Source organism: Henningerozyma blattae, chromosome 1 (genome assembly GCF_000315915.1).
Source record: "Henningerozyma blattae CBS 6284 chromosome 1, complete genome".
NCBI classification, from domain to species: Eukaryota; Fungi; Ascomycota; class Saccharomycetes; order Saccharomycetales; family Saccharomycetaceae; genus Henningerozyma; species Henningerozyma blattae.
The window spans coordinates 2,220,818-2,235,543 of record NC_020185.1 but is presented as its reverse complement, the minus strand read 5'-3'; the positions used below and the strand labels follow the sequence as shown (position 1 = coordinate 2,235,543).

General features: G+C 33.7%; 5 protein-coding genes across 5 annotated transcripts; 3 read left to right on the top strand and 2 right to left on the bottom strand.

The window, feature by feature from the left end:
- Nucleotides 1–1,157: 1,157 nt before the first annotated feature.
- On the top strand, nucleotides 1,158–1,799 carry COG7 (Golgi transport complex subunit COG7; the record flags this gene model as incomplete). The annotated part of the gene is made up of 1 exon (XM_004178165.1): nucleotides 1,158–1,799. One exon carries the CDS (start codon nucleotides 1,158–1,160, stop codon nucleotides 1,797–1,799), a length of 642 nt encoding a protein of 213 aa, XP_004178213.1.
- Nucleotides 1,800–2,844: 1,045 nt separating this feature from the next.
- TBLA0A09050 (plasma-membrane proton-efflux P-type ATPase) lies at nucleotides 2,845–5,562 on the top strand (the record flags this gene model as incomplete). Its single annotated transcript, XM_004178164.1, has 1 exon — nucleotides 2,845–5,562. One exon carries the CDS (start codon nucleotides 2,845–2,847, stop codon nucleotides 5,560–5,562), a length of 2,718 nt encoding a protein of 905 aa, XP_004178212.1.
- A 1,051-nt stretch (nucleotides 5,563–6,613) lies between these two features.
- TBLA0A09040 (Zn(II)2Cys6 transcription factor) lies at nucleotides 6,614–9,946 on the bottom strand (the record flags this gene model as incomplete). The annotated part of the gene is made up of 1 exon (XM_004178163.1): nucleotides 6,614–9,946. The coding sequence occupies one exon, from the start codon at nucleotides 9,944–9,946 to the stop codon at nucleotides 6,614–6,616; it is 3,333 nt and encodes a 1,110-aa protein (XP_004178211.1).
- Nucleotides 9,947–10,861: 915 nt separating this feature from the next.
- Nucleotides 10,862–13,204, bottom strand: LEU1 (3-isopropylmalate dehydratase LEU1; the record flags this gene model as incomplete). The annotated part of the gene is made up of 1 exon (XM_004178162.1): nucleotides 10,862–13,204. One exon carries the CDS (start codon nucleotides 13,202–13,204, stop codon nucleotides 10,862–10,864), a length of 2,343 nt encoding a protein of 780 aa, XP_004178210.1.
- An 804-nt stretch (nucleotides 13,205–14,008) lies between these two features.
- Nucleotides 14,009–14,569, top strand: JAC1 (J-type chaperone JAC1; the record flags this gene model as incomplete). Its single annotated transcript, XM_004178161.1, has 1 exon — nucleotides 14,009–14,569. The coding sequence occupies one exon, from the start codon at nucleotides 14,009–14,011 to the stop codon at nucleotides 14,567–14,569; it is 561 nt and encodes a 186-aa protein (XP_004178209.1).
- Between the last annotated feature and the right edge of the window lie 157 nt (nucleotides 14,570–14,726).

Genomic DNA, 14,726 nt, shown 5'->3' with positions numbered 1-14,726 from the left:
AGTTTGTACTTGAATGCTTATCATATCCCCGGCAGTTAATAATCGTAAAATTTTTATTTTTATTTTTATTTGTCAAATGACAAACACAGCATGGCACAGCGAGAAACCAAATTTTAAATGACAGAAAAATTATTAACAATTAGAGCATTATTAACCTAATCGAAAAGAATTTCCGACTATTAATCTTGTTTATTTTTGTTTTTCTTCTTTTTTTTCTTTTGTTGTCGTTATCGATACGGTTGTCATTTGGGATTGAAAGATTTTCAATTGAAAATTTTTTCCCCCCAATTTCTTAGCTTCTTCAAATTCCCTTTTGATACCTATTAATTACCCATTTTAGGGATTACAGTTTGTAGTAAAACAAACAAACAAACAAACAAACAAACAAACAAACAAGAAAAACAAACAAGCATACTTAAATGAGACCCGAGAATTCCCGAACTGTGAAATCTGCAAAATTTGCTTTGAAGGAAAAGTTATTTTCAGACATGAGATTTGAGTTTGGTTTGTTTTTGGTTATTCTTAAAATGGTTAAGATATGAAGGAACTGTTGGCCATTATGACTTTAATTAGACATCTGATTGGGCACGTTGAAATAGATGAGAAAAAGCAACGTGGGTGTATCCCTATACGTAATCAAATCTCTTCTCTCGCCCTTAACCCTAGAATGTTGGAGATTGTAGCAACCCTGGCATTGAAGAAATATATACCCTGTGTATGTGTCACAAATTGTGCAAAATTTTTTTTTCTTTTTGCAAGATAATTCTTTGTAAAACAGATATATGCCTATTATTTTGGTTTGCTATTATATATGAATAAAATAAATACATAATGTAAACGGATGAGGGGAGAAAAAAAAATCTTATCAAAGGAGGGACGAACGACAATCGAACAAGAACGGTAGGATTGTGTAAATACAATAAGTGAGCTTGTTTAACTTGCAAAGTAGGATTAACTAAATAAGGGTGAAAATAAAATAGTACCCTTGTCTTATCACTTTTATATAATAATATTTGTTTTAATTTACACATTTCATTCAGTTCAATATTTCACTTCGCGCTAAGTTTGCCCGTGTTAAAAAAAAAAAATAAATAATATTTCAACTAAATCAATTTGACAAAATAATAAAAAAACAACAACAGTAAAGTAACACAAACATGAAAACTGATCCTGACCATAGTCTACTTGACATATTTTTCGATAAGGATTTCCTCCCACAGGCATACATTGATATCCTATTGAACCAACAAGAATTGCTAGATTTTGAAAAGAATGAAGTAATCATCAATGAATTGATTGGAGAATTGAACAAGTATAATAGAGAAATTAGTAGAGAGCTGAATGAGAATATATTGAAGATTGAATCGTTGTGCAAAGAAGATGATAATAATGAAGGTAGCAACAAGATCGAATACTACATGAATAGTCTGAGCAGTTCAGTACGTAACATAGAACAAGATTTTAATAAATTGGATGTCCTGGCACAAGAACCTGCTGAGGCTACCACTGGTATCGATGGTATCAAAGAATACGATTTAATTAAAAGCCGTATGAATGAAGTGATAGAAAATCTCCAAGAGGTCCAAAATATCTTCCAAACTAAAAACCTAGGTAATATCAGTATCGAGACGTTTGAAGACAAATTGAACCAAACCCAAATTAAATCTAAACCAGATTATGAAAAATACAAGAGACTAAAGGGAATATTCAAAGATATGGGCAATTTCGAATTCAAATATAACGAATTTCTCGATCGATACAGGGCTGAATACGACACGTGGAGCAGAACAAACACATAAAAAAAACATCACCATATATACATACTTACATACATACTTATATACCCTCTATATATCCTGACGCCCCTAATGCGATTATAATCATCGATAATAACACGACCCAATTACCCCACTCCCTTTTAGTGACGCCAGCCCTAATGCCACTTTATCCCGTGCCAACCCTAACCGCCAACCTAGCCCTCACAGCACTACAGCCCTACCAATGCAAAACCCTAACCCTCTTCGGCTGGTTCCGGAGAAATAGTAACAAGCCGCACGGCTCTGTAGCCCGAACAGGCAATGGCCGCACCACATCCGCTCGTCCGTTCCCGCTTCCGATTGCCGCGGTCAATTCTTCCGAGCCGACCCGGGCCGAGCAAATGCGCGCGGCGTTAGGGTGCTAGACCCACGCGTGTTGTGGAAATTACCATTTCAAGTATCCTCGTATGTGTTGGATCGACACAGTGGATGCTCGAATGCTTTATCTTAGGATTGCCTTTCTGGTCATACCAAAACATACAAACATACATTCATACATACATACATACATACATACATACAGACAAATCCAAGACAAGATTTGCTAAACTGAAAAAAAATAAAATCTAAAAAAAAAAATTTTATTTCAGAGATGCCTTCACTCAGAGTTCCGTATAGATGCCATTGCAGAGCACAGAAAAAAGTGTAAACGTACACAATTCTTATCCACTAGCCAGTACAAGATAGTACAGTACAGCATAACACGACACACATACTCACACACACAAAAAAAAACACAACATATCACATAGTTCCTCAAGATGGACGGAGTGAGGTGTATGTATGTGTGTGTATGTGTATGTGTGTATAAGGTACATTTTAGAGGTACAAGAAAAGGTACACGATCATCCTTTCAATTGTTCTTTCAAAACTATATAAGTCAATTGATATTTAAATCAAAATATCTGCTCTTGTGCTGTTTATTCGTATTACTCTTATTTTCTTTTTTTATAATATAATAAATAATACATTATACCAAATCAACTTTAATATAAATTAGTATCACATATACTTAAATACATCAAGGATGTCTGGTACTAAAGATCAAGATCAAGAAAAACCACCAAAGCCAGTCGATGAGAGTTTCTCCGACGCTGAAGAAGACGAAGAAGATTTCGATGCTTTAATCGAAGAATTACAATCCCACCACGGTGGTATGGATGGTGATGATGAAGAAGACGATGGTCCAGCTGCTGCTGGTGAAGCCCGTGTCGTTCCAGAAGAAATGTTACAAACTGACCCATCTGTTGGTTTAACGTCTGACGAAGTCGCTAGAAGAAGAAAGAAGTACGGTTTGAATCAAATGTCTGAAGATATTGAAAACCCATTCGTTAAATTCTTAATGTTCTTCATTGGTCCAATTCAATTCGTTATGGAAGCTGCTGCTATCTTAGCTGCTGGTCTTTCCGATTGGGTCGATTTCGGTGTTATTTGTGGTTTGTTAATGTTAAACGCTGTTGTTGGTTTCGTTCAAGAATTCCAAGCTGGTTCAATTGTCGATGAATTGAAGAAGACCTTGGCTAATTCTTCCACTGTTGTTAGAGATGGTAACTTAGTTGAAATCCCAGCTAACGAAGTCGTCCCAGGTGATATCTTACAATTAGAAGATGGTGTTATTATTTCTGCTGATGGTAGAATCGTTACTGAAGATTGTTTCATTCAAATCGATCAATCTGCTATAACTGGTGAATCTTTGGCTGCTGACAAACATTTCGGTGATCCAACTTTCTCTTCCTCTACTGTTAAGAAGGGTGAAGGTTTCATGGTTGTTACTGCTACTGGTGACAACACTTACGTCGGTAGAGCTGCTGCTTTAGTTAACCAAGCTTCCGGTGGTAGTGGTCATTTCACTGAAGTTTTGAACGGTATTGGTATTATCTTATTGGTTTTAGTCGTTGTTACTTTATTATTGGTCTGGACTGCTGGTTTCTACAGAACCGTTAACGTCGTTTCTATCTTGAGATACACTTTGGCTATCACCATTGTCGGTGTTCCAGTCGGTTTACCAGCTGTCGTTACCACTACCATGGCTGTCGGTGCTGCTTACTTAGCCAAGAAACAAGCTATTGTTCAAAAATTATCTGCTATTGAATCTTTGGCCGGTGTCGAAATCTTGTGTTCCGATAAAACTGGTACTTTAACCAAGAACAAGTTGACTTTACACGAACCATACACTGTCGAAGGTGTTTCTGCCGATGATTTAATGGTTACTGCTTGTTTGGCTGCTACCAGAAAGAAGAAGGGTTTGGATGCTATCGATAAAGCTTTCTTGAAATCCTTATCTCAATACCCTGTCGCTAAAGCCGCTTTGGTTAAATACAAGGTCTTGGAATTCCACCCATTCGACCCTGTCTCCAAAAAGGTCACTGCTATTGTTGAATCCCCAGAAGGTGAAAGAATCATCTGTGTTAAAGGTGCTCCATTATTCGTCTTAAAGACTGTCGAAGAAGATCACCCAATCCCAGAAGACGTTCATGAAAACTACGAAAATAAAGTTGCTGAATTAGCCTCCAGAGGTTTCAGAGCTTTAGGTGTTGCAAGAAAAAGAGGTGAAGGTCACTGGGAAATTTTGGGTGTTATGCCATGTATGGATCCTCCAAGAGATGATACTGCTGAAACTATTGATGAAGCTAGAAGATTAGGTTTAAGAGTCAAGATGTTAACTGGTGATGCTGTCGGTATTGCTAAGGAAACTTGTAGACAATTAGGTTTGGGTGACAACATCTATAATGCTGAAAGATTAGGTTTAGGTGGTGCCGGTTCCATGCCAGGTTCTGAATTGGCTGATTTCGTTGAAAACGCTGATGGTTTTGCTGAAGTCTTCCCACAACATAAATATAAGTGTGTCGAAATTTTACAAAACAGAGGTTACTTGGTTGCTATGACTGGTGATGGTGTTAACGATGCTCCATCTTTGAAGAAGGCTGATACTGGTATTGCTGTCGAAGGTGCTACCGATGCTGCTAGATCTGCTGCTGATATTGTCTTCTTAGCTCCAGGTTTATCTGCTATTATTGATGCTTTGAAGACTTCCAGACAAATTTTCCACAGAATGTACGCTTACGTTGTTTACCGTATTGCTTTATCTTTACATTTAGAAATCTTCTTAGGTTTATGGATTGCTATTTTGAACCACTCCTTAGATATTGATTTAGTTGTTTTCATTGCCATTTTCGCTGATGTTGCTACTTTAGCCATTGCTTACGATAATGCTCCTTACTCTCAAACTCCAGTCAAGTGGGATTTACCAAGATTATGGGGTATGTCTGTTATCTTAGGTGTTATTTTAGCTGTCGGTTCTTGGATTCCATTAACCACTATGTTCTTACCAAAGGGTGGTATTATTCAAAACTTCGGTTCCATTGATGGTGTTATGTTCTTTGAAATTTCTTTAACTGAAAACTGGTTGATTTTCATTACTAGAGCTGCTGGTCCATTCTGGTCCTCTATTCCATCTTGGCAATTAGCCGGTGCCGTCTTAGGTGTCGATATCATTGCTTTAATGTTTACCTTGTTCGGTTGGTGGTCTCAAAACTGGACTGATATTGTTACCTGTACTAAGGTCTTAATCTGGTCCGTCGGTGTTTTCTGTGTCATGGGTGGTGCTTACTACATCATGTCCACTTCTGAAGCTTTCGATAGATTTATGAACGGTAAGCCAAAGGAAGAAAGATCTCAAAGATCCATCGAAGATTTCATGGCTGCCATGAGAAGAGTTTCTACTCAACACGAAAAAGAAAATTAGATTTTCTAATTTTTCCTCCAATTTTATTTTTTCTTAATCCATAATATTTTTTTATTTGTTCACTTATAAATTTTTTTCTTCCACTTATTATACCTGGAATAATATTAATACTTAATTCCATCCAAGAATTTTCAAACAATCTTCTGGAATATTATCTTTTGTTTTTTTGAAAAGTAAAACGATTGTGGCTTAGAATTTTCACATACAATACCAATTATTTTCGATTTCCAAGATTCCTAATTGTCTTCTTCAAAAAGGCTTTTATTCATTAAATTATTAATTGCTAATTTTTTCAAACACTTTAAATTTAATCTTCACACACACACTTTGATTATTGATATTGAATTGTTTAAATTTTCAATTATGATATCAACTTTGAATTTTTACTTTTAATAAATTTGTTAATCGATGCTAGGTAAAACACACACACACACACACAAACTTATCTGGTATTCGATCTATTTTATTTTTATTACAATGATTAATCTGCCATTAATATTTTGATTTATTAGAATAATTTTGGTTTTCTTATTCGATCTACTAATTTGATTTGAATGTTATTTTTTTTAAGTTCATTCGTTTATCTTTTGAAAAAAAATACTACAAAGATTATTACTTTTAGAAATTGTTATTGAAATCACATTTACTATTTCACACTTTGATAAACTTTTCCTAATATTATTTTGTTAATTCTACTAATTTATTTCATACAAACAGGCTAATCTTTCTAATTTCATAGACGCATATTTTTAATTTTTCATTTATATATTTTTTCTGTAATTCACATAATTTTAATACACACACATACTTAAAATAAACTCTTCAAGCTAAATACTCAATTATTTATATTAGAAAGCCACTAATGATTTTTTAAGGTGAATTTTCATAATAGAATATTATTTTTAATACAATAGATATCTATCAAAAGATAATTTAAAAAGTATTGAAAGTATTTATATGAAAAGAAAACTGACAGTTCAGTCTTAGTAATAAACTGTTATTTTATTAAACTAAAATATTTAAATCATCTATAAAATATTATTAACTAATATTAAAACATAGGTGGTCTGTTCCCAGTTAGATTAGTTGCCGTATCATCTGTATAAACATCACTCCAAATCGTTTTCCATAAATCATCCAAATCACCATGATCTAAAAACTCATCCAATGTACCAAGATCATACCCTTGTAAGAGCGGAATATTAGGGTTTGAGTCATCCATAATACTACCATAATTATTAGGTACATCACTAATATTTGAATTAGATAAGCTAATTGTTGATTTATATTCAGGATGATTTCGATTAGAGACTGGAGAACTATTTAGGGTAGCATCGATTACATTAGTATTATGTCGCGTTGCTAGGTTAATATCAGAAAACTCATCCAAGCCCATCATATTTTTGATAGATGGCTTCCTAGAAGGTTGATTGTTATTAATATTACTTGAATTAATATACTTCGAAATTTTCGGACTTGCCACATTTAATGAATGAATATTATTAGGTATATGCTGTGGCATTTGATTAGGTAAAGAAATATTTTTCATGGGATTATTAACATCTGAATTAATATTTGACGCCATTAAATTATTTGTTTGGGCAGATGTCGAATCATTTTTCTTGTCGTTTGTTAAATTTAAATGATCATTCTTATCATGTTCCTTCTTGTCTGAACTAAATCTCTTGTCCTTTTCCAACATTCTTGACATACTCAAGTGGAACCCTGATTTATCAACTGGCTCCATCAACGGTTTAAAGATGTACGATTTTGGATCTAAAAGAGCTGGTGGCAAATCAGCAACATCTGGAGCATTTAATAAAATATACCTAAATAATTGTGCTTTTGAAATCTTTTGCTGTTTTTTAAAAATTAACAATAATGTATGTGCGATAATGGACAAAATTTGATGTGATCTGGAGTATTCTTGGACTAGAATTGTATCTTTTACAATTTTATTATTTGAAATTTCTTTGTAAATTGCGATATTTTGAATTTTTTCTAAGACTCTTAAAATTGCAAAGACATATTTTGGCTCAAGATCTTTTTGAACTGAAAATGTTTTATTTGCTGTTAGGATTGATGCTACAAGGAAGAATTTTAAAGAATGAGATAGAATATAATCATTATCTATATTTAATAATAATGTTACCATATCCCACCAAACATCTCCTAAACGATCCATCCATACTTGAATTTTATTCTTATAATAATTGTACAAATCTGGATAGATAAATCTAGACATTAGATTACTAACCGACCAAATAACTGTCACTATATTATGATAATACGATAGAACAAAATCATATATTTTAATGTACAATGAAGGTTCTAGATATTCTGTTAAACATTGACCGTTTGTACGAACAATTTCAAATAATTTAGAAGTATGTTTACCTAGTGCTTCAAGTCTAATGAGAGTTAAATTTACTTCATCAAATAACTCATTTATCAATTCCCTTTGAAAGATTGATGGTAGTGATGTATTTTTAATTGAAGTAAATTTTTCATTATATAAGGTAGTTGTACTAAAATGTGACGAGATTTGTAAACTACCACATACACCATAAAAGCAAAGTTCTTCCAAAGACAATCTATCAAAATCCGATGACACTGGTAATAAATGTACTCGTTCAATAAAATCTTTATTATTTGAAAACCCAATTGTTCTAAATTCCTTGGTTAATAAGAAAGTAATATTTTTTTCATCAATCAATGATATTAAACCATCGGTAGTTGACCATATCTTCTCATAACAGTAAAGTCTCCACAATAATTTTCTTCTTCTTTCAGCAGCACCTTCAGGTAAACCTACATAAAACTCCCATTGATATAAACCTAATTTTGCTGCATAATTCATTGCTACACTCAATACTTTTTCATAACCAAATAAATCACTTAACCAAACTTGATAATCCAACAAACTCAATAATAATTCAAAATATTCGATATTAACAATCATAGCATCGAAATGATAAAAAGTACAAGTATAATAATGATATGCTAGGGCTAATAAAATTTCTTGTTGTTTAGAAAATTTAAAAAACACCTGAAGTGAATCTGAAGAGATATTCCCGTTTGAATCTCTCTTGGTATTTATCATAAAATTATCATATGCTTCTTTATGTGAACCAAACATTTGTAAAACTAAATGAAACATGGCGAAATCGGATTCTATAGTACTAAACAATTTATCTCTGGAAACTTTTGTAATTTCTTCCACAAATGGAAACGGTAGTTTATTAATCAACACTGTCACTAAATCTTTATATGTAGAACTTGTGGGGCTCTTTAACGAGTCCTGTATACTTGGTGGTGTTGACATGTTTACATGAATGATTGGTGAGTTTCCTAAACTTTCTTCAACTTTAGCTTCTCGTTCAAGGAAGCTCTCTAAAGGATGTGAAATCGACACACAATATTGGGATATATGAACTGTGATAACATCGAATAATCTTAATAATAAATAAATAGTTTCTTTAATTTGAATATGATCCTGCGTGGTTTGTTCATCTGATGTGATGTTTCTAATATATTGACCTATACCTCTTAATGAAAAAATCAAACCTGGATCATATAAGCCAAACATCCAATCGACTACAGGTTGATGTGCCAAATAACTAGATATTTGAGAATCATGTATACCGGAATTCGAATCTGATTGTTTGCCTGACCAAGCCGAGACAGATGTTATATGCACTACATCTCTATATTTATTTTTCATCAAATAAGTCTCTACTGAATATTTATGATTTTTTTTCTGTTTAGAATAATCAAAATCCTTAAATTCTTCATTTAATTTATTCATATCCACTTCTGGCTTCCAACTACGTATAATATTATTGGCTTGCTTGTTTAATTGCTCAACCAAAGACAATGTACCTGGATCAGTAACTTCACCATTAGAAATTGCTTGATCTGACGTATTAGGGGTTGATTTTAACTGTAAAATAGATTTTTGGATATTAGATAACATTTCCACTATTTTAATATCATCCTTATAAAACCCATTATTACCAGTCTTAGCTGTTAATGGAGGTATTTGATCCAAATTTATCGTATGTTTGCTTTCGATCAATTCTTGCATCGACGTCTGTTGTGTTCCTATTTTAGTCTTATCTATTAGACTAGCGGCTTGTAAAAGAGATAAATTATTTTGATTGGGAAATTGACATATTTTTTCAGCTTTCAAACAATTTGTACATGGATGCATACCAGAACATTTCAATTTCATATATGTGCACCCATCACATTCCAATTTATTGCTCAAGGTCGGAGTAGTCTGATATTGTGTTTGCTTTGTAACCTTATTAATCGGAACCTTTTTATTATTACTAGAACTCATATTAGCATCAGGGTTAGTCATCGTATCTCTAAATGACATTCTCAATCGGCGGCAGGATGTATTATGGGAAATGCAGAGCGTAAAAGTTTAATTTTAATAAAACAAATATAATGGCCTACCAGTCATGAGATGATATGAATCTTGTATACTACACCAAATTCCTTTTAAAATTGATATCGCCAAGCTCTTGCATCTACAAGATTCTTTAATATCACATATCATCACTCTTGATCTTCTCATACATTTTCTTTTCCTGCTCACGTGACTTCTTCAGCCTTCTTTGCTAAGTCAATTTTCACAGGCTGAGAGAATCAGGGCAGCATTCAACTTCAGATTGGGAGCCACGGAAACAGTCGGCTCAGTCCATCACTATATCCGAGGATCGTACTTACACCCGCTTAGATCCGCTCTTGTCGGGCCTTATTGTCTTTGATTCCGCGGAAGGAAATAATAAGAGCAACTAAAATGTATGTATCATTATACATAGGCAGCCACATCTGGAGAAATAGCAGAGAAACATAATTATGTGTGGCGGGGCCTATTTATTTTGAAAGGTAACCTATAGAATTCTGTCAAGTATTGGCAGTTTCCTAGAAGAATCAGTAAGAATGTAATTACTAGAAAATTACCCAATGCGGCTTATAGCGGTCGAGATCGAGATCAACCAACAAAAATAAATACTCGATGCATAGAAAATGTGAAGAGTCTATTGATATGATATTTGAATTAAAGTAAAGGTGTTACTGAGGAATGAGCACATACATAGATAAATTGATAAAATAAATAAATGTATAAATAAATAAATAAGGTATGTTGAACGCCACCAAAAAGGTGACTTTATGATATTCCTAAAGGTGAGGTAAGAACCATAATAAATAAATGTCATTAGAAAGAGGGAAAACAAAAATAAAAACAATAAGTGTGACGGGAGAAGTGGGATATTCATGAATTCAGTTACCACTCTTGAGCAATCACACCGTATGGACTGACCTTGGTACCCTTTACAGGCTTTATCAACTTGGAACTACATTCCAAGAATGAGAATTTTCTTTTTCTTAATGTTTCATATTGAGTGATCAATTCTTCCTTTTGCATAGTGATACCAATATCGTCCAACCCGTTAACTAAACAATGCTTTCTGAAAGGCTCCACATCGAAATGTTCAATAATGATATTTCCATGAGAATCTTTAATGGTTTGGTTAGGCAAATCGATTTCTAATTGCTCACCTTTTTCTGCTAGAGGGAAGAGCTTGTCTCGTATGATTGATTGTTCAATTCTTATTGGCAACAACCCATTTTTGAAAGAATTGTTGTAAAAGATATCACCGAATGATGGGGCAATTATACTCTCAATACCGAAATCTTTTAAAGCCCAAGGTGCATGTTCTCTTGAAGAACCACAACCGAAGTTAGCACCGCTGACCACGAGAATCTTTGATTTGGTGTATGGTTCTACATTTAGAACGAAGTCAGTGGGAACATCTTTACCAGTCTTTGGATCTTTAGTATAACGCCACTCATAGAAAAGACCAGTTTTTAAACCTGTTCTTTTAATTGTTTTCAAAAATTGCTTTGGAATAATAGCATCAGTATCGACATTAGTTCTTGGTAATGGCGCAGCTAAACCTTTCAAAGTTAAAAATGGTCTCATCCCAGAACTTGAGCTTGGAGCTGAATTGGATTTAGTGGTTTCCGAAACAGGGATATCGTCAATAGCTTCTTTGGTTTTGTCTTCTGCCACTTGATCTGGTTGCAATGGCTCCTTTTCTTGATTATATACTGCTTCTTGCAGAGCTTTATCATTCTCAGTGGAAACACTAATAGCAACTTTAGATGAGTCACCATCCATATATTCCCACTTTCTAATATCGGTGAAATAACCTTTAACAGAGGCTGCTGCTGCCATAGCTGGAGACATTAAATGTGTTCTTGATAATGCACCTTGCCTACCTTCAAAATTTCTATTAGATGTAGATGCACAACGTTCATATGGATCTAAGATATCAGGGTTCATACCTAAACACATGGAACAACCAGCTTCTCTCCATTCAAAACCAGCTTCAATAAAAATTTTATCTAAACCTTCACTTTCAGCTTGCTTTTTGACTAAACCGGAACCAGGTACAACCATAGCTCTCTTAATATTCGAAGCTATCTTGTATCCTTTGATAACTTTTGCTGCATTTCTTAAATCTTCAATACGTGCATTGGTACAAGAACCAATAAACACTTTATCAATCTTAATGCCTTCCAATGGAGTATTTGGTTCCAAGCCGATATATTCCAATGAACGTTCAATAGCAGCTTTTCTAATCGGATCAGTAAAAGTTGCTGGATCTGGAACTTTACTTGTAATTGATAATGCGTCTTGTGGCGAAGTACCCCAGGTAATAGTTGGCGCAACATCCTTAGCTTCAATAATAACAGTTTCATCAAAGTGTGCATCATCATCGGAGTATAAAGTTTTCCAATATTTAAGGGCCTTTTCCCATTCATCACCTTTGGGTGCCAATGGTCTGCCTTTAACATATTCGAATGTAGTTTCATCAGGCTTGATTAACCCTGCTCTGGCACCAGCTTCAATTGACATGTTACACATACTCATTCTAGCTTCCATTGATAATTCTTCAATGGCTTCCCCAGCAAATTCAATAACACAACCAGTACCACCAGCGGTACCAATAGTAGCAATTATATGTAACATCAAATCTTTAGAAGTGATACCATGATTTAATTTTCCATTGACTTGAACTTTCATATTTTTGGATTTACTTTGAATGATACATTGTGTGGCTAAAACATGTTCAACTTCAGAAGTACCAATACCAAAAGCTAATGAACCAAATGCACCATGTGTAGAGGTGTGTGAATCACCACACACTACAGTCGTGCCTGGCAAAGTAAAACCTTGTTCAGGACCAATGATATGAACAATACCTTGATTTTCAGATGACATACCAAAAAATGCGATATTGAAATCACGAACATTTTGTTCTAAAGTTTGAACTTGCAGACGAGAATCTTGCTGTTTGATAAAGGTCGAGGTTGATTTAAAATTAGCACGGGAGATAGTTGGGATGTTATGATCAACCGTAGCTAATGTACAATCAGTTCTACGCACCTTTCTGTGGGCATTCTTTAAACCTTCAAAAGCTTGCGGAGAGGTAACTTCATGAACTAAATGTCTATCAATGTACAATAAACATGAACCAGTTTCAGGATCTTTATGAACTGTGTGGGCATCGAAAATCTTGTCGTAAAGAGTTCTAGGGTAAGGATAGGATTGCTGTGGCATATCGGGCAAAGTATTTGAACTTGCTGGCATAATATCGTCTTGCAATTTTATAAAAAAACAAATAGAAACAAGTCAAGTTAAATAAAAAATTGCTTTATATCACCTTTTATATTAGTTCCACTTCTAAGTATTATTATTAATTCCATCATTTCTTTTCGCATATCATTATGATTCATCCAAATTGTACCCTAATACCTGAAATTCGCCGGTTCCGGCGAAATTCAAACATCCCTCATCATCATCATCATCATCCCGTATTTAAAAATTTCAACATTATGCAATCTGATGATGAGATATGAAAATGCGACAGACACAACTGATATATTCACTGAATATTTTTATAATTATCGTAGATCACTTAATCTGTTAAACTATGAATGACGTTTAATACTATTGATTACTTTATTTGTGTTAATTACTTGAATTGTTTTAATTATATAGTATGTGAATATGCAGCAATAGTACTACTGCTAAATAAGCTCTTCATTAAACATGAATTGTAAGTTTATAAATCGTACTATAGTAATGGTAAATTTCATATATAACCGAAATTTACATCAGCAATTTCTTTTACTATTTTTGAACAAAATTGACCCATTACTAATTTAATCTTGTTACAAAAATCATGTGACCGGATACAACTCTTTTTAAATAAGCTTCCCAAAATACCAAACAGCCAGTCCTTGATTAACTAATTGTTATTACAAAATCAGCTCAGCGAAGAGGGAACTATTTCTACAAAAGCTTTTTGTTCTATTTGAATTTTAAACTAGTTAGACATTTATCGTATATTATTTAAGGCTCATGCAAAGAATCCAGCGTTTGACAACACGCCGTTGGCTATCGAATTTTTACGCTCTATTTCCTAAGACATTTCCAAATGCAAACCCCACATTTAAGATAGATCAGGCAAAACTACGCAAGGAATATAGATCTTTACAAGCGATTGTTCACCCGGACGTGCAAGAAGCCTCTAGTATTGATCCCACCAATGCAGAAAATCTTACCAGCGCCTCTTTAAATAAGGCCTACACTACACTGAAAGATCCTTTAAAAAGATCAGAATATATCTTGAAATTAAAAAATTTCAAATTATCTCCTGAAGCCCTAAGTAATCAATCACTGCTGATGGAAGTTATGGAAACCCATGAGATTTTACAGAATTGCGATGATAAAAATGAAGCCGATCAAATAAATGAAATAAATTCCAAGAGGATTAACCAATTAATTGAAAAAATTGACATTGCTTATAAGGATAATGACTTTGAAAATGCAGCAAAATGGACTACTGAACTGCGGTATTGGAAAGGAATAGAAGCTGCTATAAAAGATTGGCAACTTGAGTATTTGGAAAATCAAGGGTAATTTTTTAATGCCCTCCTCCCGCTGACGGTATATAAAATAATTAAAATGATGTAATGATGATATTCCTTTATCGTATGATTTAAATATATATTAAAATGTTTTGAACTAATATACTTACGACCTACAATTTAAACGTTGTTAATCATAAATGCATGTA